The sequence below is a fragment of the Salvelinus fontinalis genome, chromosome 18, assembly GCF_029448725.1.
Source record: "Salvelinus fontinalis isolate EN_2023a chromosome 18, ASM2944872v1, whole genome shotgun sequence".
Taxonomy (NCBI): domain Eukaryota; kingdom Metazoa; phylum Chordata; class Actinopteri; order Salmoniformes; family Salmonidae; genus Salvelinus; species Salvelinus fontinalis.
In genome coordinates this window covers 44,969,800-44,995,919 of record NC_074682.1, presented here as the reverse complement: position 1 = coordinate 44,995,919, position 26,120 = coordinate 44,969,800, and the positions used below count along the sequence as shown (strand labels likewise).

The 26,120-nt window shown below is 45.4% G+C and overlaps 1 protein-coding gene across 1 annotated transcript in view; it reads left to right on the top strand.

Annotated features, from left to right (window-relative positions):
- Positions 1–26,120, top strand: part of LOC129815622 (plexin-A1-like) — a 474,873-nt gene that overhangs the window by 398,224 nt on the left and 50,529 nt on the right. Inside the window, exons 18-21 of the mRNA XM_055869594.1 lie at positions 4,641–4,877; positions 10,655–10,798; positions 14,462–14,696; positions 22,564–22,706. Coding sequence (XP_055725569.1) covers positions 4,641–4,877; positions 10,655–10,798; positions 14,462–14,696; positions 22,564–22,706 — 759 coding nt within the window. The remainder of the gene's footprint in view (positions 1–4,640; positions 4,878–10,654; positions 10,799–14,461; positions 14,697–22,563; positions 22,707–26,120) is intronic.

Sequence of the window (26,120 nt, the reverse complement as noted above, 5' to 3'; positions counted from 1 at the left end):
GGCACTTTTGTGCAACGCGACTCGGACCGGAGCATTCCGGGACTCTTTTTCTCTCAGTTTCCCCGGATTCCAGCCGCAGGCTCTGGACACTTGCACCTTGATTTCGCAGCTAGCTAGCTGCAAACCGTGTGACTATTGGCTTACGTCGACCCCGGAGCAAACTCAAATCATTCTGGAGCTAGCCAGCTGAGGAGTTCCATCACCATCCGGACCCGTTTCTTTTGTTGCTGCTGCAGATACGGAACCCCACCGGGCCTTCACGACTGACTGCCGCGACTGACTGCCGACGTTATCTGCCCGAGGGATTTATCCAACTGGCACCTCCGTCCCGACGTTACCTGAACGCTCATCTGAGGCCCGCTAATCGTTAGCTGTCTTATCGGCTGCTATTTGAACAAGTATATCGGACAACTATTATTATTATTATTATTTATTTATTTTATATTTTTCCTTGGGTCACTATATCTATTTTGCCAATTTGGATTGATCCCCTCTACCACACGGAACCCCACTACACGGAACCCCACTAACCTACCGACGGAAACGCACGAGGTATCTACAAACAGACCTCCATCCTATGCTGCTACTGTTAGCCATATACCCGGCCAGCTGTCTGGATCGCCACGACCCCAACCAACCTCTACTCACTGGACCCTTATTGATCACTCGATTAGCATGCCTCTCCTTAATGTAAATATGCCTTGTCCATTGCTGTTCTGGTTAGTGTTTATTGGCTTATTTCACTGTAGAGATTCTAGCCCTGCTCTCTATACCATATCCAACCTCTCAGTTCCACCACCCACATATGCGATGACATCACCTGGTTTCAATGATGTTTCTAGAGACAATATCTCTCTCATCATCACTCAATACCTAGGTTTACCTCCACTGTATTCACATCCTACCATACCTTTGTCTGTACATTATTCCTTTAAACTATTTTATCGCCCCCAGAAACCTCCTTTTACTCTCTGCTCTAGTAGCTCTAGGCGACCAATTCTCATAGCTTTTAGCCGTACCCTTATCCTACTCCTCCTCTGTTCCTCTGGTGATGTAGAGGTGAATCCAGGCCCTGCAGTACCTGGCTCCACTCCTATTCCCCAGGCGCTCTCTTTTGATGACTTCTGTAACCGTAATAGCCTTGGCTTCATGCATGTTAACATTAGAAGCCTCCTCCCTAAGTTTGTTTTGTTCACTGCTTTAGCACACTCTGCCAACCCGGATGTTTTAGCCGTGTCTGAATCCTGGCTTAGAAAGACCACCAAAAATTCAGACATTTTCATCCCCAATTACAAGATTTTCAGACAAGATAGAACGGCCAAAGGGGGCGGTGTTGCAATCTACTGCAAAGACTGCCTGCAGAGTTCTGTTATACTATCCAGGTCTGTTCCCAAACAATTTGAACTTCTACTTTTAAAAATCCACCTCTCTAAAAACAAGTCTCTCACTGTTGCCGCCTGCTATAGACCACCCTCTGCCCCCAGCTGTGCTCTGGACACTATATGTGAACTGATTGCCCCCCATCTATCTTCAGAGCTCGTGCTGCTAGGCGACCTAAATTTGAACATGCTCAACACCCCAGCCACCCTACAATCTAAGCTTGATGCCCTCAATCTCACACAAATTATCAATGAACCTACCAGGTACCACCCCAATTCCGTAAACACGGGTACCCTCATAGATATCATCCTAACAAACTTGCCCTCCAAATACACCTCTGCTGTTTTCAACCAAGATCTCAGCGATCACTGCCTCATTGCCTGCATCCGTAATGGGTCAGCGGTCAAACGACCTCCACTCATCACTGTCAAACGCTCCCTGAAACACTTCAGCGAGCAGGCCTTTCTAATCGACCTGGCCGGGGTATCCTGGAAGGATATTGATCTCATCCCGTCAGTAGAGGATGCCTGGTCATTTTTAAAAAATGCCTTCCTCACCATCTTGAATATGCATGCCCCATTCAAGAAATTTAGAACCAGGAACAGATATAGCCCTTGGTTCTCTCCTGACCTGACTGCCCTTAACCAACAGAAAAACATCCTATGGCGTTCTGCATTAGCATCGAACAGCCCCTGTGATATGCAACTTTTCAGGGAAGCCAGAAACCAATATACACAGGCAGTTAGAACAGCCAAGGCTAGCTTTTTCAAGCAGAAACTTGCTTCCTGCAACACAAATTCAAAAAAGTTCTGGGACACCGTAAAGTCCATGGAGAATAAGAACACCTCCTCCCAGCTTCCAACCGCTCTGAAGATAGGAAACACTGTCACCACCGACAAATCCACTATAATTGAGAATTTCAATAAGCATTTTTCTACGGCTGGGCATGCTTTCCACCTGGCTACCCCTACCCCGGACAACAGCACTGCCCTCCCCTCTGCTACTCGCCCAAGCCTTCCCCATTTCTCTTTCTCCCAAATACAGTCAGCTGATGTTCTAAATGAGCTGCAAAATCTGGACCCTTACAAATCAGCCGGGCTAGATAATCTGGACCCTTTCTTTCTAAAACTATCTGCTGAAATTGTTGCCACCCCTATTACTAGCCTCTTCAACCTCTCTTTCGTGTCGTCTGAGATCCCCAAAGATTGGAAAGCAGCTGCGGTTATCCCCCTCTTCAAAGGGGGGGACACCCTTGACCCTAACTGCTACAGACCTATATCTATCCTACCCTGCCTTTCTAAGGTCTTCGAAAGCCAAGTCAACAAACAGATTACCGACCATTTCGAATCCCACCACACCTTCTCCGCTATGCAATCTGGTTTCAGAGCTGGTCATGGGTGCACCTCAGCCACGCTCAAGGTCATAAACGATATCGTAACCGCCATCGATAGGAAACAATACTGTGCAGCCGTATTCATTGACCTGGCCAAGGCTTTTGACTGTCAATCACCACATCCTCATCGGCAGACTCGACAGCCTTGGTTTCTCTAATGATTGCCTCGCCTGGTTCACCAACTACTTCTCTGATCGAGTTCAGTGTGTCAAATCGGAGGGTCTGTTGTCCGGGCCTCTGGCAGTCTCTATGGGGGTGCCACAGGGTTCAATTCTTGGACCGACTCTCTTCTCTGTTTACATCAATGATGTCGCTCTTGCTGCTGGTGATTCTCTGATCCACCTCTACGCAGACGACACTATTCTGTATACTTCTGGCCCTTCTTTTGACACTGTGTTAACAACCCTCCAGGCGAGCTTCAATGCCATACTACTCTCCTTCCGTGGCCTCCAACTGCTCTTAAATACAAGTAAAACCAAATGCATGCTCTTCAACCGATCGCTGCCTGCTCCTGCCCGCCTGTCCAACATCACTACTTTGGACGGCTCTGACTTAGAATATGTGGACAACTACAAATACCTAGGTGTCTGGTTAGACTGTAAACTCTCCTTCCAGACTCACATCAAACATCTCCAATCCAAAGTCAAATCTAGAATTGGCTTCCTATTCCGCAACAAAGCATCCTTTACTCATGCTGCCAAACATACCCTTGTAAAACTGACCATCCTACCAATCCTCGACTTCGGTGATGTCATTTACAAAATAGCCTCCAAAACCCTACTCAATAAATTGGATGCAGTCTATCACAGTGCCATCCGTTTTGTCACCAAAGCCCCATATACTACCCACCACTGCGACCTGTACACTCTCGTTGGCTGGCCCTCGCTTCATACTCGTCGCCAAACCCACTGGTTCCAGGTCATCTACAAGACCCTGCTAGGTAAAGTCCCCCCTTATCTCAGCTCGCTGGTCACCATAGCAGCACCTACCTGTAGCACGCGCTCCAGCAGGTATATCTCTCTAGTCACCCCCAAAACCAATTCTTCCTTTGGACGCCTCTCCTTCCAGTTCTCTGCTGCCAATGACTGGAACGAACTACAAAAATCTCTGAAACTGGAAACACCTATCTCCCTCACTAGCTTTAAGCACCAGCTGTCAGAGCAGCTCATAGATTACTGCACCTGTACATAACCCATCTACAATTTAGCCCAAACAACTACCTCTTTACCTACTGTATTTATTTATTAATTTATTTTGCTCCTTTGCACCCCATTAATTCTGTCTCTACTTTGCACTTTCTTCCACTGCAAACCAACCATTCCAGTGTTTTTTTAGTTTCTATTTGACTTGCTGTGTTGTACTCACTTCGCCTCCATGGCCTTTTATATTTTTATTTATTTATATATTTTGTTTGCCTTCACCTCCCTTATCTCACCTCACTTGCTCACATTGTATATAGACTTATTTTTTTTTTCACTGTATTATTGACTATATGTTTGTTTTACTCCATGTGTAACTATGTGTTGTTGTATGTGTCGAACTGCTTTGCTTTATCTTGGCCAGGTCGCAATTGTAAATGAGAACGTGTTCTCAATTTGCCTACCTGGTTAAATAAAGGTTAAATAAATAAATAAATAAATAAAATTGGAGTCAACATGGGCCAGCATCCCTGTGGAATGCTTTTGAAACCTTGTAAAGTCCATGCCCCAACGAATTGAAACTTCTGAGGGCAAAAGGGGGTGCATCTCAATATTAGGAAGGTGTTCCTAATGTTTGTACACTCAGTGTATGCACTTTAGACTACATGTCAGTGTACTGTGCATAATTAATATATGTATATAACATCCTCTCTCTTCTCATTCATCAGAACTGCACAGTGCTCAGCAACACTGTGATGATGTGTCTGGCGCCCTCTCTGGCCTTCTCTGAGAAGGGTTTCTCAGAGACAGGCAGCAATCCCGACGAGATCGGCTTCGTCATGGATGACGTGCGCACCACGCTTGTGGTCAACGAGACGTTCAGCTTCTACCCAGACCCTGTGATCGAGCCGCTCAGTTCCACGGGGCTGCTGGAGCTCAAGCCCAGCTCCCCGCTCATCCTCAAGGTGAGACTACGGTGGAAAAATTATATGAAGAAATAAAGAAGATATTGAATAACCCTTTCAGCATGGTGGAGTTATTAATTACACTTTGGATGGTGTATCAATAAACGCTGTCACTACAAATGTACTTCCTAACTCAGTTGCCGGAGAGGAAGGACACTGCTCAGGGATTTCACCATGATACCAATGGTGACTTTATAACAGTTACAGAGTTTAATGTCTGTGATAGGAGAAAACGGAGGATGGGTCAACAACATTGTAGTTACTCCACAATACTAACCTAATTGACAGACTGAAAAGAAGGAAGCCTGTACAGAATCCAAATATTCCAAAACATGCCTCCTGTTAGAAACAAGGCATCTAAAGTAATACTGCAAAAAATGCAATGCAGAAAATCCAATGCAACAAATTACTGAGTACCACTCTCCATATTTTCAAGCATAGTGGTGGCTGCATCATGTAATGGGTATGCTTGTAATTGTTAACTTCTTATGGCTGGGTGCAGTATTGAGTAGCTTGGATGAATAAGGTGCCCAGAATAAACTGCCTGCTACTCAGTCCCAGAAGCTAAGATATGCATATTAGTAGTAGATTTGGATAGAAAGCACTCTGATGTTTCTAAAACTGTTTGAATGATGTCTGTGAGTATAACAGAACTCATATGGCAGGCAAAAACCCGAGAAGAAATCCAACCAGGAAGTGGGAAATCTGAGGTTTGTCGGTTTGCCTATCCAATATACAGTGTCTATGAGGTCATATTGCACTTCCTAAGGCTTCTACTAGATGTCAACAGTCTTTGGAACCTTGTTTGATGCTTCTACTGTGAAGGAGGGGGAAATGAGAGCTGATCTAGTCAGGGGTCTGGCAGAGTGCCACGAGCTCACTCAGGCGCGCCCCGTGAGAGTTAGCTGCATTCCATCACATTTCTACAGACAGGAATTCTCCAGTTGAAACATTATTGAAGATTTATGTTAAAAACATCTTAAAGATTGATTTTATACATCGTTTGACATGTCACTATGAACTGTAATGGATTTTTTTTTACTTGTCGTCTGGCCTGCGCGTAATCAATTTGGATTTTGTAACTAAACGCGCGGGGAAAAAAGGAGGTATTTGGAAATACATTTTGGACGTTATCGAACAAAACAAACATTTATTGTGGAACTGGGATTCCTGAGAGTGCATTCTAATGAAGATCATCAAAGGTAAGTGAATATTTATAATGCTATTTCTGACTTCTGTTGACTCCACAACATGGCGGGTACCTGTATGGCTTGTTTTTGTGTCTGAGCGCCGTACTCAGATTATTGCATGGTGTGCTTTTTCCGTAAAGTTTTTTTGCATTCTGACACAGCGGTTGCATTAAGGAGAAGTTTATCTAAAGTTCCATGTCAAACCTTTGTATCTTTTATCAAAGTTTATTTTGAGTATTTCTGTAAATTGATGTGGCTTTCTGCAAAATCACTGGATGTTTTGGAGGCAAAACATTACTGAACATAACGCGCCAATGTAAACTAAGATTTTTGGATATAAATATGAACTTTATCGAACAAAACTTACATGTATTGTGTAACATGAAGTCCTATGAGTCATCTGATGAAAATCATCAAAGGTTAGTGATTCATTTTATCTCTATTTCTGCTTTTTGTGACTACTCTCTTTGGCTGGAAAAATGGCTGTGTTTTTCTGTGACTAGGTACTGACCTAACATAATCAGATGGTGTGCTTTCGTCGTAAAGCCTTTTTGAAATCGGACACTGTGGTGGGATTATGTCACGAACGTCGTCAGGGAAATGACCGGACCAAGGTGCAGCGTTGTGAGCGTACATTTCTTTTTATTATGAATGTCGCCAACAAAAACAAGAAACAACAAAAAACGAACGTGAAGCTGACTAGGGCTATACAGGCCACTAACACAGACAACTACACACAACTAAGGTGGCAAAACAGGCTTCCTAAGTATGATTCCCAATCAGAGACAACGATAGACAGCTGTCCCTGATTGAGAACCATACCCGGCCAAAACATAGAAACAGAAAACATAGAAATAAAGAAACTAGAATGCCCACCCTAGTCACACCCTGGCCTAACCAAAATAGAGAATAAAAGTCTCTCTATGGCCAGGGCGTGACAGATTAACAACAAGTTTATCTTTAAAATGGCTGACTTTCACTGGCTGTTGTCAAGTCGATCCTGTTAACGGGATCTCAGCCGTAAGAAGTTTTAAGGACTGGAGTTTTTCAGGATAAAAAATGAACAGCCCCCGTGATATGCAACTTTTCAGGGAAGCTAGAAACCAATATACACAGGCAGTTAGAATAGCCAAGGCTAGCTTTTTCAAGCAGAAATTTGCTTCCTGCAACACAAATTCAAAAAAGTTCTGGGACACTGTAAAGTCCATGGAGAATAAGAACACCTCCTCCCAGCTTCCAACTGCACTGAAGATAGGAAACACTGTCACCACCGACAAATCCACTATAATTGAGAATTTCAATAAGCATTTTTCTACGGCTGGCCATGCTTTCCACCTGGCTGCCCCTACCCCGGTCAACAGCACTGCCCTCCCCTCTGCTACTCGCCCAAGCCTTCCCCATTTCTCTTTCTCCCAAATACAGTCAGCTGATGTTCTGAAAGAGCTGCAAAATCTGGACCCTTACAAATCAGCCAGGCTAGATAATCTGGACCCTTTCTTTCTAAAACTATCTGCTGAAATTGTTGCCACCCCTATTACTAGCCTTTTTAACCTCTCTTTCGTGTCGTCTGAGATTCCCAAAGATTGGAAAGCAGCTGCGGTTATCCCCCTCTTCAAAGGGGGGGACACTCTTGACCCTAACAGCTACAGACCTATATCTATCCTACCCTGCCTTTCTAAGGTCTTCGAAAGCCAAGTCAACAAACAGATTACCGACCATTTCGAATCCCACCATACCTTCTCCACTATGCAATCTGGTTTCAGAGCTGGCCATGGGTGCACCTCAGCCACGCTCAAGGTCATAAACGATATCTTAACCGCCATCGATAGGAAACAATACTGTGCAGCCGTATTCATTGACCTGGCCAAGGCTTTTGACTGTCAATCACCACATCCTCATCGGCAGACTCGACAGCCTTGGTTTCTCTAATGATTGCCTCGCCTGGTTCACCAACTACTTCTCTGATCGAGTTCAGTGTGTCAAATCGGAGGGTCTGTTGTCCGGGCCTCTGGCAGTCTCTATGGGGGTGCCACAGGGTTCAATTCTTGGACCGACTCTCTTCTCTGTATACATCAATGATGTCGCTCTTGCTGCTGGTGATTCTCTGATCCATCTCTACGCAGACGACACTATTCTGTATACTTCTGGCCCTTCTTTTGACACTGTGTTAACAACCCTCCAGGCGAGCTTCAATGCCATACAACTCTCCTTCCGTGGCCTCCATTTGCTCTTAAATACAAGTAAAACTAAATGCATGCTCTTCAACCGATCGCTGCCTGCACCTGCCCGCCTGTCCAACATCACTACTCTGGACGGCTCTGACTTAGAATATGTGGACAACTACAAATACCTAGGTGTCTGGTTAGACTGTAAACTCTCCTTCCAGACTCACATCAAACATCTCCAATCCAAAGTTAAATCTAGAATTGGCTTCCTATTCCGCAACAAAGCATCCTTCACTCATGCTGCCAAACATACCCTTGTAAAACTGACCATCCTACCAATCCTTGACTTCGGTGATGTCATTTACAAAATAGCCTCCAAAACCCTACTCAATAAATTGGATGCAGTCTATCACAGTGCCATCCGTTTTGTCACCAAAGCCCCATATACTACCCACCACTGCGACCTGTACACTCTCGTTGGCTGGCCCTCGCTTCATACTCGTCGTCAAACCCACTGGCTCCAGGTCATCTACAAGACCCTGCTAGGTAAAGTCCCCCCTTATCTCAGCTCGCTGGTCACCATAGCAGCACCTACCTGTAGCACACGCTCCAGCAGGTATATCTCTCTGGTCACCCCCAAAACCAATTCTTCCTTTGGCCGCCTCTCCTTCCAGTTCTCTGCTGCCAATGACTGGAACGAACTACAAAAATCTCTGAAACTGGAAACACTTATCTCCCTCACTAGCTTTAAGCACCAGCTGTCAGAGCAGCTCATAGATTACTGCACCTGTACATAGCCCATCTATAATTTAGCCCAAACAACTACCTCTTTACCTACTGTATTTATTTATTTATTTATTTTGCTCCTTTGCACCCCATTATTTCTATCTCTACTTTTTTCTATCTCTACTATCTCTACTTTTTTTACTTTTTTTTACTTGCTATATTGTATTTACTTCGCCACCATGGCCTTTTTATATTTTTATTTATTTATATATTTTGTTTGCCTTCACCTCCCTTATCTCACCTCACTTGCTCATATTGTATATAGACTTATTTTTCACTGTATTATTGACTGTATGTTTGTTTTACTCCATGTGTAACTATGTGTTGTTGTATGTGTCGAAGTGCTTTGCTTTATCTTGGCCAGGTCGCAATTGTAAATGAGAACGTGTTCTCAATTTGCCTACCTGGTTAAATAAAGGTGAAATAAATAAATAAATAAAAATGATCTTCATCAGAATGCACTCCCAGGAATCCCAGTTCCACAATAAATGTTTGATTTGTTCGATAAAGTTCATCTTTATGTCCAAATACCTCCTTTTTATTCGCGCGTTTAGCCCTGTAATCCAAATTCATGACGCGCGATCACTAGGTGCAGACGAAAAGTCAAGTTCCGTTACAGTCCGTAGAAACATGTCAAACGATATATAGAACCAATCTTTAGGATGTTTTTAACATAAATCTTCAATAATGTTCCAACCGGAGAATTCCTTTGTCTTCAGAAATGCAATGGAACTCAAGCTAACTCTCACGGGAACACGCATGGTCAGCTCATGGCACTCTGGGAGAGACCTTAATCAATCCCCTCTCATTCGCCCTCACCTCACAGTAGAAGCATCAAACAAGGTTCTAAAGACTGTTGACATCTAGTGGAAGCCTTAGGAAGTGCCCCATTGACACTGTGTACTGGATAGGCCAAGAGTTGAAAAACTACAAACCTCAGATTTCCCACTTCCTGGTTGGATTTTTCTCAGGTTTTCGCCTGCCATATGAGTTCTGTTATACTCACAGACATCATTCAAACAGTTTTAGAAACTTCAGAGTGTTTTCTATCCAAATCTGCTAATAATATGCATATATTAGCAACTGGGACTGAGTAGCAGGCAGTTTTCTCTGGGCACGCTTTTCATCCAAACGTGAAAATGCTGCCCCAAATCCCAAACAGGTTTAAAATATTTGCCAAGACCTGAAAATGGTTGTCTAGCAATGATCAACAACCAATTTGAAAGAGCTTGAAGAATACTGAAAATAATAACGGACAAATGTTGCACAATCCAGGTGTGGAAAGCTCTTAGAGACTTACCCAGAAAGACACACAGCTCTAATCGCTGCCAAAGGTGCTTCTACAAAGTATTTGTTGAGGTGTGTAAATACTTATGTAAATGAGATATTTCTGTATGATCATTTTCAATAAATTAGCAAAAATGTATAAAAACGTGTTTTCGCTTTGTCATTATAGGGTATTGTGTGTAGATCGGTGAGAAAAAAATATATTTAATCAATTTTGAATTCAGGCTATAACTGGTGTGCTTGTGTGTACACAGTGTGTGTGTGTGTGTGTGTGTGTGTGTGTACATGTGTTCCTATTCACCTATGCATTCCCTTCAGTTGTGTGTCTGTCTCTGTTTCTCTCTCTCAGGGTAAGAACCTGATCCCGGCAGCCCCTGGTAACTCTCGTCTTAACTACACGGTGCTGATCGGTGACACGCCCTGTGTCCTCACCCTGTCAGAGAGCCAGCTGCTCTGTGAGTGGCCCAACCTCACCGGAGAACACAAAGTTACCGTAAGTAGTCTACTGTATCCGCTCTCTCTTTGACATTGTTGGGTAATGTTGGGTTGGTTAATGTCTGGTTGGATAATGTTGGGTTGGATAACATTGGGTTCGATAATGTTGGTTGGGGTTTGGTAATGTTGGGTTGGGATTGGTAATGTTGGGTTTGGCTTGGTACTGTTGGGTTTGGCTTGGTAATGCTGGCTTGGGTTTGGTAATGTTGAGTTGGGTAATGTTAAGTTGGTTGGAGTTGAGTAATGTTGGGTTGGGTTGAGTTGGGTAATGTAGGGTTGTCTTATGTGGCATTGTATAACACCTTATCGTATCATATTCTTTTCACATTTAATCTCACTACATCTCTCCTCACCTAACCTCTGGTTTTTGCTCATCTTGCGTTCTCTGTTTACCTCCTCCCTCGTCTATACTTTTTCAATATAACAGTCTCCTCTTTCCTCATGTCATATACCCCTCTTTTTGTTCTCTATTCTTTCCTCTGTTTTTTCTTGCCACTTCTTGTCTATCATTTTCTCTATTCATCCCTTTAATACTAGAACCGCTGGGCCTCGAGGTAACCCCCATCAAGCTTAATGAGCAATTTAACAGTGTAATTAATACATTTCATAAATGCTATCGCAAAAATAATCATTTGGTGTTGTTTATGAAGATCTTAGATAACATTAGCATATGTTAATTTTCATTAGTTTATGTTAGTGTAGGCTAAATGTAAAAACAAACATTCTAATGTTCAATCAATTTTATTTGTGGAGTGCAACTATGAAACAAAAAGCATATGTGTTGAAACACGGTAACAAATTATTTTTTATAACATCACAGTAAAAACAAATACCCAAACCACCAAGACGCGTGGTCAGTAAGACGCGTGGTCAGTAAGACGCGTGGTCAGTGAGATGCGTGGCCAGTAAGACGAGTGGCCAGTGAGACGCGTGGCCAGTGAGACGCGTGGCCAGTGAGACGCGTGGTCAGTGAGACGCGTGGTCAGTAAGACGCGTGGTCAGTGAGACGCGTGGTCAGTAAGACGCGTGGTCAGTGAGACGCGTGGTCAGTGAGACGCGTGGTCCGTAAGATGCGTGGTCAGTGAGACGCGTGGCCAGTGAGACGCGTGGCCAGTGAGACGCGTGGCCAGTAAGACGCATGGTCACACGGTCAAATGATAAAAACATCAGGAGCCTAAACATCATTATGAGCACCGAAATGTAATTTTATTGGATAAATAGTGAAAATCAGCACAAAAGCAGCAATAATGGCGTTATAATAAATTTAAGTGTAAAAATGACAGCAGTTAAAAATAGTAAATTATTTATACGTCGGATACCATGGCAAATTTGTCTGTTTCGAGGCTTCGTGTTCTTGTTTCTTTGTCATCATAATGGAGGTAACACATGATCTCTCTGAAGCGATCCCGTAACAGGATTTCTCTTAAGAAAGGTATCCCATACATGACCAGAAACGTTCCATATACACACTCTTTCCACCAAATGCTCCACGGACATTAAGTATTGAAATGAACACTTCCAGCTTATCAACAGACAGATCCCAGGCAGTGTCTCCTTGCTCCCTATGCCCAACAGTACAGTGCCTTATGTGCTGTAGCATGTCCATGTCACACAAACAACCAAAGTTGGTGAGTGCATTGCTGATGTTGTTTTCTGCTTAAGATGTAGGGCCTGCTCTCTCAGTGATGATATTTTGTGCTGATAATTGTCCTGTAGAATTGTCACCGGCTTGTTCTATCCAAACGGTGTCCTCCCTTCCTCTCTCCTGTCTCACCGTTTCATTTGGTGATGGCGTGGGCACCTTCTCAGTGCACACCGTTGTGGCTTTTTTGCGCTTAGGCATCATCAGAGATGTCATGGTTCACTTCCTCCCACACCGTCTGAGTCGTTTTCAGGCAGATCATGTAGCAGCACAAACACAGCATGTGCATCCATTCTTCTTGGTCTTCTTGCCATTGTAAATGACTCAATCCCCCACCGTGTACTTCAAGTAGACAAGAGTAGACTGAAAAAACTGCTTGGATTTGGTGGACTGATACATACCATTTTGAGATCGTAAATAGAATAGATCAATACAATCGAATGGCCTGCCCTGTTCTTCATTCACAATTGGTGACTATATAATGATGCATTATTACTGCCATTGTTAGAATCTTAATATCACAAACAAAACTGGAGTTACAACGGTTTTCCCCATTGCCCCTCCTTTTCACAAAGGTAGAGCCTGCTCCGCTCCTTTTCACGAAAGTAGAGCCTGCTCCGCTCCTTTTCACGAAAGTAGAGCCTGCTCCGCTCCTTTTCACGAAAGTAGAGCCTGCTCCGCTCCTTTTCACGAAAGTAGAGCCTGCTCCGCTCCTTTTCATGAAAGTAGAGCCTGCTCCGCTCCTTTTCACGAAAGTAGAGCCTGCTCCGCTCCTTTTCACGAAAGTAGAGCCTGCTCCGCTCCTTTTCACGAAAGTAGAGCCTGCTCCGCTCCTTTTCACAAGAGTGGAAGGCGCCATGCCCAGTTGATAATCACCCAGATAATTGCCTCAAAACTCAACCTAAACTATACAGAAACTAATTTCACACATTCAACAACAGTTAAATAAATGAAGTAAAGTAGGATGGTTAGAAAGGGGGATAATGGGTGAGATGATGAGCGAGGGGAGAGTGTTATATATATACTTATTTTGGAAATGTAGGAAAAGTCGAGGACGAATTTAGGAAAACCCAACCCAACTAATGTGAATTATGAGGGGATTATAATTAATAGACATTTTTGTTGGGGTTAATTCATTTTTCGTAAGGGAAAATCAAGTCTGAAATTTCAAAGTGGAAATTACAAACTTCGGAAGCCTTTTTAAACCTTAAAAAAGTTTTACATTTCTTGCATTGCTGGAAAGTTATCCTGCAACAGGGTTATCAAATTAAGATCCTACATCTGTATACAAATCCACATACACACATTGAAGCTTCTGCTTCCATAGTCTCAGCTGTGTTTGTGTCCTAGAAAACCATGTAAAAATTAATTCTTAATTTGGCTTCTATTCTGCAGGGATTTGCACATATATTGATATTCAATGCAGCTGAGAAATGGCTTGTGGACTAAGAGGTCCATATCTATATTTTACAGTCCTTCGGTTACATGTTGTCTTTATATAGATATAGCAGTATGTTATTGATTTGACCGGGTTACTTAGGGTGCATCTCAATAGTCTGTGGCTTCCTCTCCTCATCTCGTTCCCTTCATCTGCACTGATCACTACAGTGTTGTCTCAAGGAAAGGAATTGGGGCTGCATCTCAATAGTCTAGTTTTTGAATGCACTGTTAGGAATAGAGTTGAAGCTACGGCTAGGGGAAGTAATATGGTGTGGAGGTAAGAATATATGTTCGTGTCCGGGTGTTGTGACAAGGAAAGGAACTTAGACCATGTTTGGTATATGTTGACATACACACAAATACACACACACACACACACACACACACATGTACAGGGACACACAAACATATAATAATGTGTGTGTAAATTATTTCTAATGCACCTTTATCACTATCTGTTTTGGGGTGAACTGGTCACTCCTGTCTATTGTCCACCTGTCTGTTGTCCACCCAGTCCAGCAATCCAAATATTTGTTGTTCCACAAAGAATCTAAACCAGTGTGTGTTTCTCCCTCCCAGGTACGTGTGGGGGGATTTGAGTACTCCCCCGGGACCCTCCAGATGTACTCTGACAGCCTGCTCAGCCTGCCTGCCATCATCGGCATAGGAGGGGGCGGTGGCCTGCTCCTATTGGTCATCATCGCCGTGCTCATCGCTTACAAGAGGAAGTCACGGGATGCCGACCGCACGCTGAAACGCCTTCAGTTACAGATGGACAACCTGGAATCTCGAGTGGCGCTGGAGTGCAAGGAGGGTAAGCCAAAGCAGCTGTCTATCAACGTCATTCAATTCAATACCAGTTTATTGATCTGCACAGGACAAGCAGGCTCCATGTGCACACACACACAGACACACATACCCTCCCGCTGGGTTCAGCTTGCTCTTGGTACCCGTCCAGAGGACACTTTGATCGGGGCTCCGCTGCCCGCCGCCAGATGTTGAGAGGTCTGCTTGGATCGCTTTTCTGTTTCAGAGAGAGAAAGGTGGATGAGGGAGGGAGGGAGAGGAAGTGGTGTCTGCATGCTCTCACATTAACATTTGTTAATTTGTCAGAGACTTCTGATCCGGTCGGAGGCCAGTGATACTGTCAGTGTGTTTGTCTGTTTGGAATAGAATAGATGGAATAGATGGAGAGAGAGTAAATCGTAGATGCAGAGAGAAAGAGACTAGAAAGAGAGTAGATTGATATCATGATTCCATAAGGACAGATAAAGAGAATGGCAGCACCAGAGTAGAGAGTGAGGGTAGAGAGGTTTGAGGGTTCCGTAAGTACAGTAAAAGAGAAAGAGATGGGAAAGACTGAGATTGAGAGAGAGTATAATTTTTAGGGATCCATAAGGGGAGCATACTGCAGCATCTGTCCTGCAGATGGGGTCACAGAGAGACGGATAGAGTGAGAGGGGGTCACAGAGAGACGGATAGAGTGAGAGGGGGTCACAGAGAGACGGATAGAGTGAGATGGGGGTCACAGAGAGACGGATAGAGTGAGAGGGGGGTCACAGCGAGACGGATAGAGTGAGAGGGGGTTCACAGAGAGACAGATAGCGTGAGAGGGGGTTCACAGAGAGACGGATAGAGTGAGAGGGGGGTCACAGAGAAACGGATAGAGTGAGAGTGGGGTCACAGAGACGGATAGAGTGGAGGGGGGTCACAGAGAGATGGATAGAGTGAGAGGGGGGTCACAGAGAGACGGATAGAGTGAGAGGGGGGTCACAGAGAGACGGATAGAGTGAGAGGGGGGTCACAGAGATGAATAGAGTGAGAGGGGGGTCACAGAGAGATGGATAGAGAGAGAGGGGGGTCACAGAGAGACGGATAGAGTGAGAGGGGGGTCACAGAGAGACGGATAGAGTGAGAGGGGGGTCACAGAGAGACGGATAGAGTGAGATGGGGGTCACAGAGAGACGGATAGAGTGAGAGGGGGGTCACAGAGAGACGGATAGAGTGAGAGGGGGGTCACAGAGAGACGGATAGAGTGAGAGGGGGTCACAGAGAGACGGATAGAGTGAGAGGAGGGTCACAGAGAGACGGATAGAGTGAGAGGGGTCACAGAGAGACGGTTAGAGTGAGAGGGGGTCACAGAGAGATGGATAGAGTGAGGTGGGTCACAGCGAGACGGATAGAGTGAGGGGGGGGTCACAGAGAGACGGATAGAGTGAGAGGGGGTCACAGAGAGACGGATAGAGTGAGAGGGGGTCACAGAGAGACGGATAGAGTGAGAGGGGGTCACAGAGAGACGGATAGAGTGAGAGGGGGTCACAGAGAGACGGATAGAGTGAGAGGGGGTCACAGAGAGACGGATAGAGTGAGAGGGGGGTCACAGAGAGACGGATAGAGTGAGAGGGGGGTCACAGAGAGACGGATAGAGTGACAGGGGGGTCACAGAGAGACGGATAGAGTGAGAGGGGGGTCACAGAGAGACGGATAGAGTGAGAGGGGGGTCACAGAGAGACGGATAGAGTGAGAGGGGGGTCACAGAGAGACGGATAGAGTGAGAGGGGGGTCACAGAGAGACGGATAGAGTGAGAGGGGGGTCACAGAGAGACGGATAGAGTGAGAGGGGGGTCACAGAGAGACGGATAGAGTGAGAGTGGGGTCACAGAGAGACGGATAGAGTGAGAGGGGGTCACAGAGAGACGGATAGAGTGAGAGGGGGTCACAGAGAGACGGATAGAGTGAGAGGGGGGTCACAGAGACGGATAGAGTGAGAGGGGGTCACAGAGAGACGGATAGAGTGAAAGGGGGGTCACAGAGAGACGGATAGAGTGAGAGGGGGGTCACAGAGAGACGGATAGAGTGAGAGTGGGGTCACAGAGAGACGGATAGAGTGAGAGGGGGTCACAGAGAGACGGATAGAGTGAAAGGGGGGTCACAGAGAGACGGATAGAGTGAGAGGGGGGTCACAGAGAGACGGATAGAGTGAGAGTGGGGTCACAGAGAGACGGATAGAGTGAGAGGGGGGTCACAGAGAGACGGATAGAGTGAGAGGGGGTCACAGAGAGACGGATAGAGTGAGAGGGGGTCACAGAGACGGATAGAGTGAGATGGGGTCACAGAGAGACGGATAGAGTGAGAGGGGGTCACAGAGAGACGGATAGAGTGAAAAGGGGGTCACAGAGAGACGGATAGAGTGAGAGGGGGGTCACAGAGAGACGGATAGAGTGAGAGGGGGGTCACAGAGAGACGGATAGAGTGAGAGGGGGGTCACAGAGAGACGGATAGAGTGAGAGGGGGGTCACAGAGAGACGGATAGAGTGAGAGGTAGTTCACAGAGAGACGAATAGAGTGAGAGGTGGTTCACAGAGAGACGAATAGAGTGAGAGGTGGGTCACAGAGAGACGGATAGAGTGAGAGGGGGGTCACAGAGAGACGGATAGAGTGAGATGGGGGTCACAGAGAGACGGATAGAGTGAGAGGGGGGTCACAGAGAGACGGATAGAGTGAGAGGGGGGTCACAGAGAGACGGATAGAGTGAGAGGGCGGTCACAGAGAGACGGATAGAGTGAGAGGGGGTCACAGAGAGACGGATAGTGAGAGGGGGGTCACAGAGAGACGGATAGAGTGAGAGGGGGGTCACAGAGAGACGGATAGAGTGAGAGGGGGGTCACAGAGAGACGGATAGAGTGAGAGGGGGGTCACAGAGAGACGGATAGAGTGAGAGGGGGGTCACAGAGAGACGGATAGAGTGAGAGGTGGTTCACAGAGAGACGAATAGAGTGAGAGGTGGGTCACAGAGAGACGGATAGAGTGAGAGGTGGGTCACAGAGAGACGGATAGAGTGAGAGGGGGGTCACAGAGAGACGGATAGAGTGAGATGGGGGTCACAGAGAGACGGATAGAGTGAGATGGGGGTCACAGAGAGACGGATAGAGTGAGAGGGGGGTCACAGAGAGACGGATAGAGTGAGAGGGGGGTCACAGAGAGACGGATAGAGTGAGAGGGGGGTCACAGAGAGACGGATAGAGTGAGAGGGGGGTCACAGAGATGAATAGAGTGAGAGGGGGGTCACAGAGAGACGGATAGAGTGAGAGGGCGGTCACAGAGAGACGGATAGAGTGAGAGGGCGGTCACAGAGAGACGGATAGAGTGAGAGGGGGGTCACAGAGAGACGGATAGAGTGAGAGGGGGGTCACAGAGAGACGGATAGAGTGAGAGGGGGGTCACAGAGAGACGGATAGAGTGAGAGGTGGGTCACAGAGAGACGGATAGAGTGAGAGGTGGGTCACAGAGAGACGGATAGAGTGAGAGGGGGGTCACAGAGAGACGGATAGAGTGAGAGGGGGGTCACAGAGAGACGGATAGAGTGAGAGGGGGGTCACAGAGAGATGGATAGAGTGAGAGGGGGGTCACAGAGAGACGGATAGAGTGAGAGGGGGGTCACAGAGATGAATAGAGTGAGAGGGGGGTCACAGAGAGACGGATAGAGAGAGAGGGGGGTCACAGAGAGACGGATAGAGTGAGAGGGGGGTCACAGAGACGGATAGAGTGAGAGTGGGGTCACAGAGAGACGGATAGAGTGAGGGGGGTCACAGAGAGACGGATAGAGTGAGAGGGGGGTCACAGAGAGACGGATAGAGTGAGAGGGGGGTCACAGAGAGACGGACAGAGTGAGAGGGGGGTCACAGAGAGACGGACAGAGTGAGAGGGGGGTCACAGAGAGACGGACAGAGTGAGAGGGGGGTCACAGAGAGACGGACAGAGTGAGAGGGGGTTCACAGAGATGGATAGAGTGAGAGGGGGGTCACAGAGAGACGGATAGAGTGAGAGGGGGTCACAGAGAGACGGATAGAGTGAGAGGGGGTCACAGAGAGACGGATAGAGTGAGAAGGGGGTCACAGAGAGACGGATAGCGTGAGAGGGGGTTCACAGAGAGACAGATAGCGTGAGAGGGGGTTCACAGAGAGACGGATAGAGTGAGAGGGGGGTCACAGAGAAACGGATAGAGTGAGAGGGGTCACAGAGATGGATTTAGTGAAACCTCTGAGACTGTTCCTTGCAGAGAGAAAAAGAAAGAGGGAGGACTAGAGAGAGCCATCTGTTAGGCAAGGTGTTTATTTCATTATTTGTTTGTGGGGTTTCTTTAGTCAAGATTAGGCCACAAGAGACATATCTGCATAATACAGAAATATTCCTCACACTCCTTTAGATGCCACTGAAAGGAATGGAGGGAACATAGAAAGGGTCACATGACACATGCATGTGGAGAGTGGAACATGTGTATCAACAGCGGGACACTGATTTAGCATGTGGGCACTGTGCTGTGTGGAGAGCTCCTGGTTAGTGTGAGTGTGGCTGCAATCGCATCTGTTAGTGTGTATATGCTTTGACTATGTATAAGTTCATTTTCATTCTGTTATTGAATCAAATCAAATTGTATTAGACACCGAATACAGCAGGTGTAGACCTTACAGTGAAATGCTTACTTACTAGCCCCTAACCAACAATTTCAGTTTAAAAAAATATGGAGAAATTAAGTAACAACTAATTAAAGAGCAGCAATAAAATAACAATGGCGACAATATATACAGGGGTGTACCAATACAGAGTCACTGTGCGAGAGCACCGGTTAGTTTATGTACAGTTGTGGCCAAAAGTTTTGAGAACGACACAAATATTAATTTTCACAAAGTCTGCTGCCTCAGTTTGTATAATGGCAATTTGCATATACTCCAGAATGTTATGAAGAGTGATCAGATGAATTGCAATTAATTGCAAAGTCCCTCTTGCAAATGAACTCAATCCCAAAGTCCCTCATGCAAATGAACTCAATCCCAAAAAACATGTCCACTGCATTTCAGCCCTGCCACAAAAGGACCAGCTGACATCATGTCAGTGATTATCTCATTAACACAGGTGTGAGTGTTGACGAGGACAAGGCTGGAGATCACTCTGTCATGCTGATTGAGTTCGAATAACAGACTGGAAGCTTCAAAAGGAGGGTGGTGCTTGGAGTCATTGTTCTTCCTCTGTCAACCATGGTTACCTGCAAGGAAACACGTGCCGTCATCATTGCTTTGCACAAAAAGGGCTTCACAGGCAAGGATATTGCTGCCAGTAAGATTACACCTAAATCAACCATTTATCGGATCATCAAGAACTTCAAGGAGAGCGGTTAAATTGTTGTGAAGAAGGCTTCAGAGCGCCCAAGAAAGTCCAGCAAGTGCCAGGACCGTCTCCTAAAGTTGATTCAGCTGCCGGATCGGGGCACCACCAGTACAGAGCTTGCTCAGGAATGGCAACAGACAGGTGTCAGTGCATCTGCACGCACAGTGAGGCTAAGACTTTTGGAGGATGGCCTGGTGTCAAGAAGGGCAGCAAAGAAGCCACTTCTCTCCAGGAGCAACATCAAGGACAGACTGATATTCTGCAAAAGGTACAGGGATTGGACTGCTGAGGACGGTGGTAAAGTCATTTTCTCTGATGAATCCCCTTTCCGATTGTTTGGGGCATCCGGAAAAATGCTTGTCCGGAGAAGACAAAGTGAGCGCTACCATCAGTCCTGTGTCATGCCAACAGTAAAGCATCCTGAGACTATTCATGTGTGGGGTTGCTTCTCAGCCAAGGGAGTGGGCTCACTCAAAATGTTTTGTAAGAACACAGCCATGAATAAAGAATGGTACCAACACATCCTCCGAGAGCAACTTCTCCCAACCATCCAGGAACAGTTTGGTGACGAACAATGCCTTTTCCAGCATGATGGAGCACTTTGCCATAAGGCAAAGTGATAACTAAGTGGCTCGGAACAAAACATCGATATTTTGGGTCCATGGCCAGGACACTTACCAGACCTTAATCCCATTGAGAACGTGTGGTCAATCCTCAAGAGGCGGGAGGACAAACAAAACCCCACAAATTCTGACGAACTCCAAGCATTGATAATGCAAGAATGGGCTGCCATCAGTCAGGATGTGGCCCAGAAGTTAATTGTCAGCATGCCAGAGCGGATTGCAGAGGTCTTGAAAAAGAAGGGTCAACACTGCAAATATTGACTCTATGCATCAACTTCATGTAATTGTCAATAAAAGGGCCTTCCTCTGACACCGCCTGGTATAGAGGTCCTGGAGGCCAGGATGCTTGGCCTCAGTGATGTACTGGGCCATTCGCACTACCCTCTGTAGAGCCTTGCGGTCAGAGGCCGAGCTGTTGCCATACCAGGCAGTGATGCAACCAGTCAGGATGCTCTCGATGGTACAGCTTTTGAGGATCTTAGGACCCATGCCAAATCAAATAGAATTTGTCGTGCCCTCTTCCCGACTGTCTTGGTGTGCTTGGACAGCAAGGGCGGTTCGTTGCTCCAGAGCCTTTCCATTCACCTTCACACTCCTGTGCCAGACTACACTCAATCATATGACCTACTGAAGAGATAAGTCTTCAGTAAAGACTTAAAGGTTGAGACCGAGTCTGCGTCTCTCACATTGGTAGGCAGACCATTCCATAAAAGTGGAGATCTATAGGAGAAAGCCCTGCCTCCAGCTGTTTGCTTAGAAATTCTAGGGACAATTAGGAGGCCTGCGTCTTGTGACCGTAGCGTAAGTGTAGGTATGTACGGCAGGACCACCTCGGAAAGATAGGTAGGAGCAAGCCCATGTAACGCTTTATAGGTTAACAGTAAAACCTTGAAATCAGCCCATGCCTTAACAGGAAGCCAGTGTAGGGAAGCTAGCACTGGAGTAATATGATAAAATGTCTTGGTTCTAGTCAGGATTCTAGCAGCCGTATTTAGCACTAACTGAAGTTTATTTAGTGCTTTATCCGGGTAGCCGGAAAGTAGAGCATTGCAGTAGTCTAACCTAGAAGTAACAAAAGCATGGATACATTTTTCTGCATAATTTTTGGACAGAAAATGTCTGATTTTTGCAATGTTACGTAGATGGAAAAAAGCTGTCCTTGAAACAGTCTTGATATGTTCGTCAAAAGAGAGATCAGGGTCCAGAGTTATGCCGAGGTCCTTCACAGTTTTATTTGAGACGAATTTACAACCATCAAGATTAATTGTCAGATTTAACAGAAGATCTCTTTTGAAGGTTTTCAGCCATCCACTTCCTTATGTCTGAAACACAGGCTTCTAGCGAGGGCAATTTTGGGGCTTCACCATGTTTCATTGAAATGTACAGCTGTGTGTCATCCGCATAGCAGTGAAAGTTAACATTATGTTTTCGAATGACATCCCCAAGAGGTAAAATATATAGTGAAAACAATGGTGGTCCTAAAACGGAACCTTGAGGAACACCGAAATGTACAATTGATTTGTCAGAGGGTCTAGTAGCACGAGTACAGATGCAGAGCCTCTGTCTGACGCCATTAAAAGGTAATTTACCACCTTCACAAGTGCAGTCTCAGTGCTATGATGGGGTCTAAAACCAGACTGAAGCATTTCGTATACATTGTTTGTCTTCAGGAAGGCAGTGAGTTGCTGCGCAACAGCTTTTTCTAAAATTTTTGAGAGGAATGGGAGATTAGATATAGGCCGATAGTTTTTTTATATTTTCTGGGTCAAGGTTTTTTTTTTTTCAAGAGAGGCTTTATTACTGCCACTTTTAGTGAGTTTGGAACACATCCGGTGTACAAGATAATCATTGATAACATAACAATAGATTAATTATTTCTCTCCCTCCACCCAGCCTTTGCAGAGCTGCAGACAGACATCCATGAGCTGACCCAGGAGCTGGATGGAACGGGAATCCCCTTCCTGGAATACAGGACCTACGCCATGAGGGTCCTCTTCCCCGGCATTGAGGACCACCCTGTGCTCAAAGAGATGGAGGTACGGGTCAGTAACTGTATAGTGATAGAGGGTGAGAGAGATGGATAAGGGGGAATAGGGATAGAGGGATGGAGAGTGGGAGGTCCACCCCGTGCTCAAGGAGATGGAGGTAAGGGTCAGTAACACCCAGTGTTATGCATTGACTCTTGGAGGTGTCAGATATTGAACTCTTTAAAAAAACAAATGGGAGCGGGGCCACATTGTTTTAATTCTTATGTGAGAGTCCTGATTTGTTATAGGGGTTCCCAGCCCCCCTATTTCTAACCTAGTATCAGGTCCCCCGTCTTATTGTGATCTAATAGGCAACATGGATTCTAGATCAGCACTCTGAAACACTTTGTGAATACGGGCCCTGGACCTACCTAACACTCTGTGGAACTGAGAGAATTTTAGATGGCCTTAACAAGGCCATAGCATGGCTAGGGTCTGAGAAACAGGTCTCACACATTCAATGCAGCACTCTGCCATTGCATTCTATTTCTTCACCAGTCAAGAGAAGTGATGTATCTATCACTCAACTGCACCACATCGCCACGTCAAGATAGCATGGCCTACACCTGTTACAATGCCATCAAACACAACACCACCCCACACACACACATTACAATACCATCACCATCACACACACACACAACCCCACCCCACACACACACACACACACACATTACAATACCATCACACACACACACACATACACACACACACACAACCCCAACCCACACACACACACACACATTACAATACCATCACACCCACCTGCAGACTCAATAGAAGATGCACTGTCCGGTCTGGTGCATGTTTTGTATGGCATCACCTCTGAGGGGGTGAGAAGAGGAAAGAGGAGCACGACTAGCAGCATATCTACTGACTATTTTGCACGTCTGTCTCTCTGGCGCGTAGCATCAGGTTTTCATTTGTATCCCAGATGCAATCAGCCTCCGCTGTAGCACACAGATCAATTTCTTATTTGGCCATGAGGTTCACCTTCCTACAAGACGACCAGACACTCACTCCTCTCAAGATGACCCGGTATTCTATTTGGAGAGGGGGGGGGGGGAATAGAGGTTGATAGAGAGAGGGGAGAAATAGATAAATTGAAATGGTTGGAGGATGGTGGAACTGGATACTGTAGTAGCTTTATTCATACATCCAAAAGTAATGTTGTTGGGTCTTCAGATGTATTGTGTGTGTGCTTGCTGTGTATGTGAATGGTAGAGGTCGACCGATTAATTGGCATGGCCGACTAATTAGGGCCGATTTCAAGTTTTCATAACAAAGGGGTAATCGGCATTTTTGGACAGCGATTATGGCCGATTACATTGCGCTCCACGTTGTGCCTGCGTGGCAGGCTGACCACCTGTTACGCGAGTGCAGCAAGGAACCAAGGTAAGGTGCTAGCTAGCATTAAACTTATCTTATAAAAAACAATCAATCTCAACATAATCACTAGTTAACTACAAATGTTTGATGATATTACTAGTTTATCTAGCTTGTCCTGCGTTGCATATAATCAATGCGGTGCCTGTTCATTTATCATTGAATCACAGCCTACTTTGCCAAATGGGTGATGATTTAACAAGCACATTCGCGAAAAAAGCACTGTCATTGCACCAATGTGTACCTAACCATAAACATCAATGCCTTTATTTTAAAATCAATACACAAGTATATATTTTTAAACCTGCATATTTAGTTAATATTGCCTGCTAACATGAATTTCTCTTAAATAGGGAAATTGAGTCATTTCTTTTGCGTTCTGTGCAAGCAGAGTCAGGGTATATGCAGCAGTTTGGGCCGCCTGGCTCATTGCGAACTGTGTGAAGACCATTTCTTCCTAACAAACCCGTAATTAATTTGGCAGAATTTTACATAATTATGACATAACATTAAGGGTTGTGCAATGTAACAGCACTATTTAGACTTGGGGATGCCACCCGTTCGATAAAATACGGAACGGTTCCGTATTTCACTGAAAGAAGAAACGTTTTGTTTTCGAAATGATAGTTCCCTGGTTTGACCATATTAATGACATAAGTCTCCTATTTCTGTGTGTTTATTATATTATAATTAAGTCTATGATTTGATATTTGATAGAGCAGTCTGACTGAGCGGTGGTAGGCATTAGCAGGCTCGTAAGCATTCATTCAAACAGCACTTTGCTGCGTTTGCCAGCAGCTCTTTCGCTGTGCTTCAAGCATTGCGCTGTTTGACTTCAAGCCTATCAACTCCCGAGATTAGGCTGGCAATACTATAGTGCCTATTAGAACATCCAATAGTCAAAGGTATATGAAACACAAATGGTATAGAGAGAAATAGTTCTATAATAACTACAACTTAAAATTTCTTAACTGGGAATATTGAAGACTCATGTTAAAAGGAACCACCAGCTTTCATATGTTCTCATGTTCTGAGCAAGGAACTTAAACCTTAGCTTTCTTACATGGCACATATTGCACTTTTACTTTCTTCTCCAACACTGTGTTTTTGTATTATTTAAACCAAAGTGAACATGTTTCAGTATTTATTTGAGACAAAATTGATTTTATTTATATATTATATTAAGTTAAAATAAAAGTGTTCATTCAGTATTGTTATATTCAGTAAATATATATAAAAATCGGCCAATTAATCTGTCTTTTTTTGGTCCTCCAATAATTGGTATCGGTGTTGAAAAATCGTAATCAGTCGACCTCTAGTGAATGGCCTCACTGAAGAGCTCAGTGACTTTCAGTTTGTCAAATATCTGCCCTGCTAGAGCTTCCCCGGTCAACTGTAAGTGCTGTTATTGTGAAGTGGAAACGTCTTGGAGCGACAACAGCTCAGCCGCAAAGTGGTAGGCCACACAAGCTCACAGAATGGGACCGCCTAGTGCTGAAGCGCATCATCTGTTCTCAGTTGCAACACTCACTACCGAGTTCCAAACTGCCTCTGGAAGCAACATCAGCACAATAACTGTTCGTTGGGAACTTCATGAAATGGGTTTCCATGGCCGAGCAGCCGCACACAAGCCTAAGATCACCATGCTCAATGCCAAGCGTCGGCTGGAGTGGTGTAAAGGTCCCCGCCATTGGACTCTGGAGCAGTGGAAACACGTTCTCTAGAGTGATGAATCACCCTTCACCATCTGGCAGTCCGCTGCATAGTGGCAACTTTAAAGTTTGGTGGAGGAGAAATAGCGGTCTGATTCTGTTTTTCATGGTTCGGTTTAGTTCCAGTGAAGGGAAATCTTAACGCTACAGCATACAATGACATTCTAGATGATTTTGTGCTTCCAACTTTGTGGCAACAGTTTGGGGAAGGCCCTTTCCTGTTTCAGCATGACAATGCTCCCGTGCACAAAGTGAGGTCCATACAGAAATGGTTTGTAGAGATCGGCTTAGAAGAACTTGACTGGCCTGCACAGAGCCCTGATCT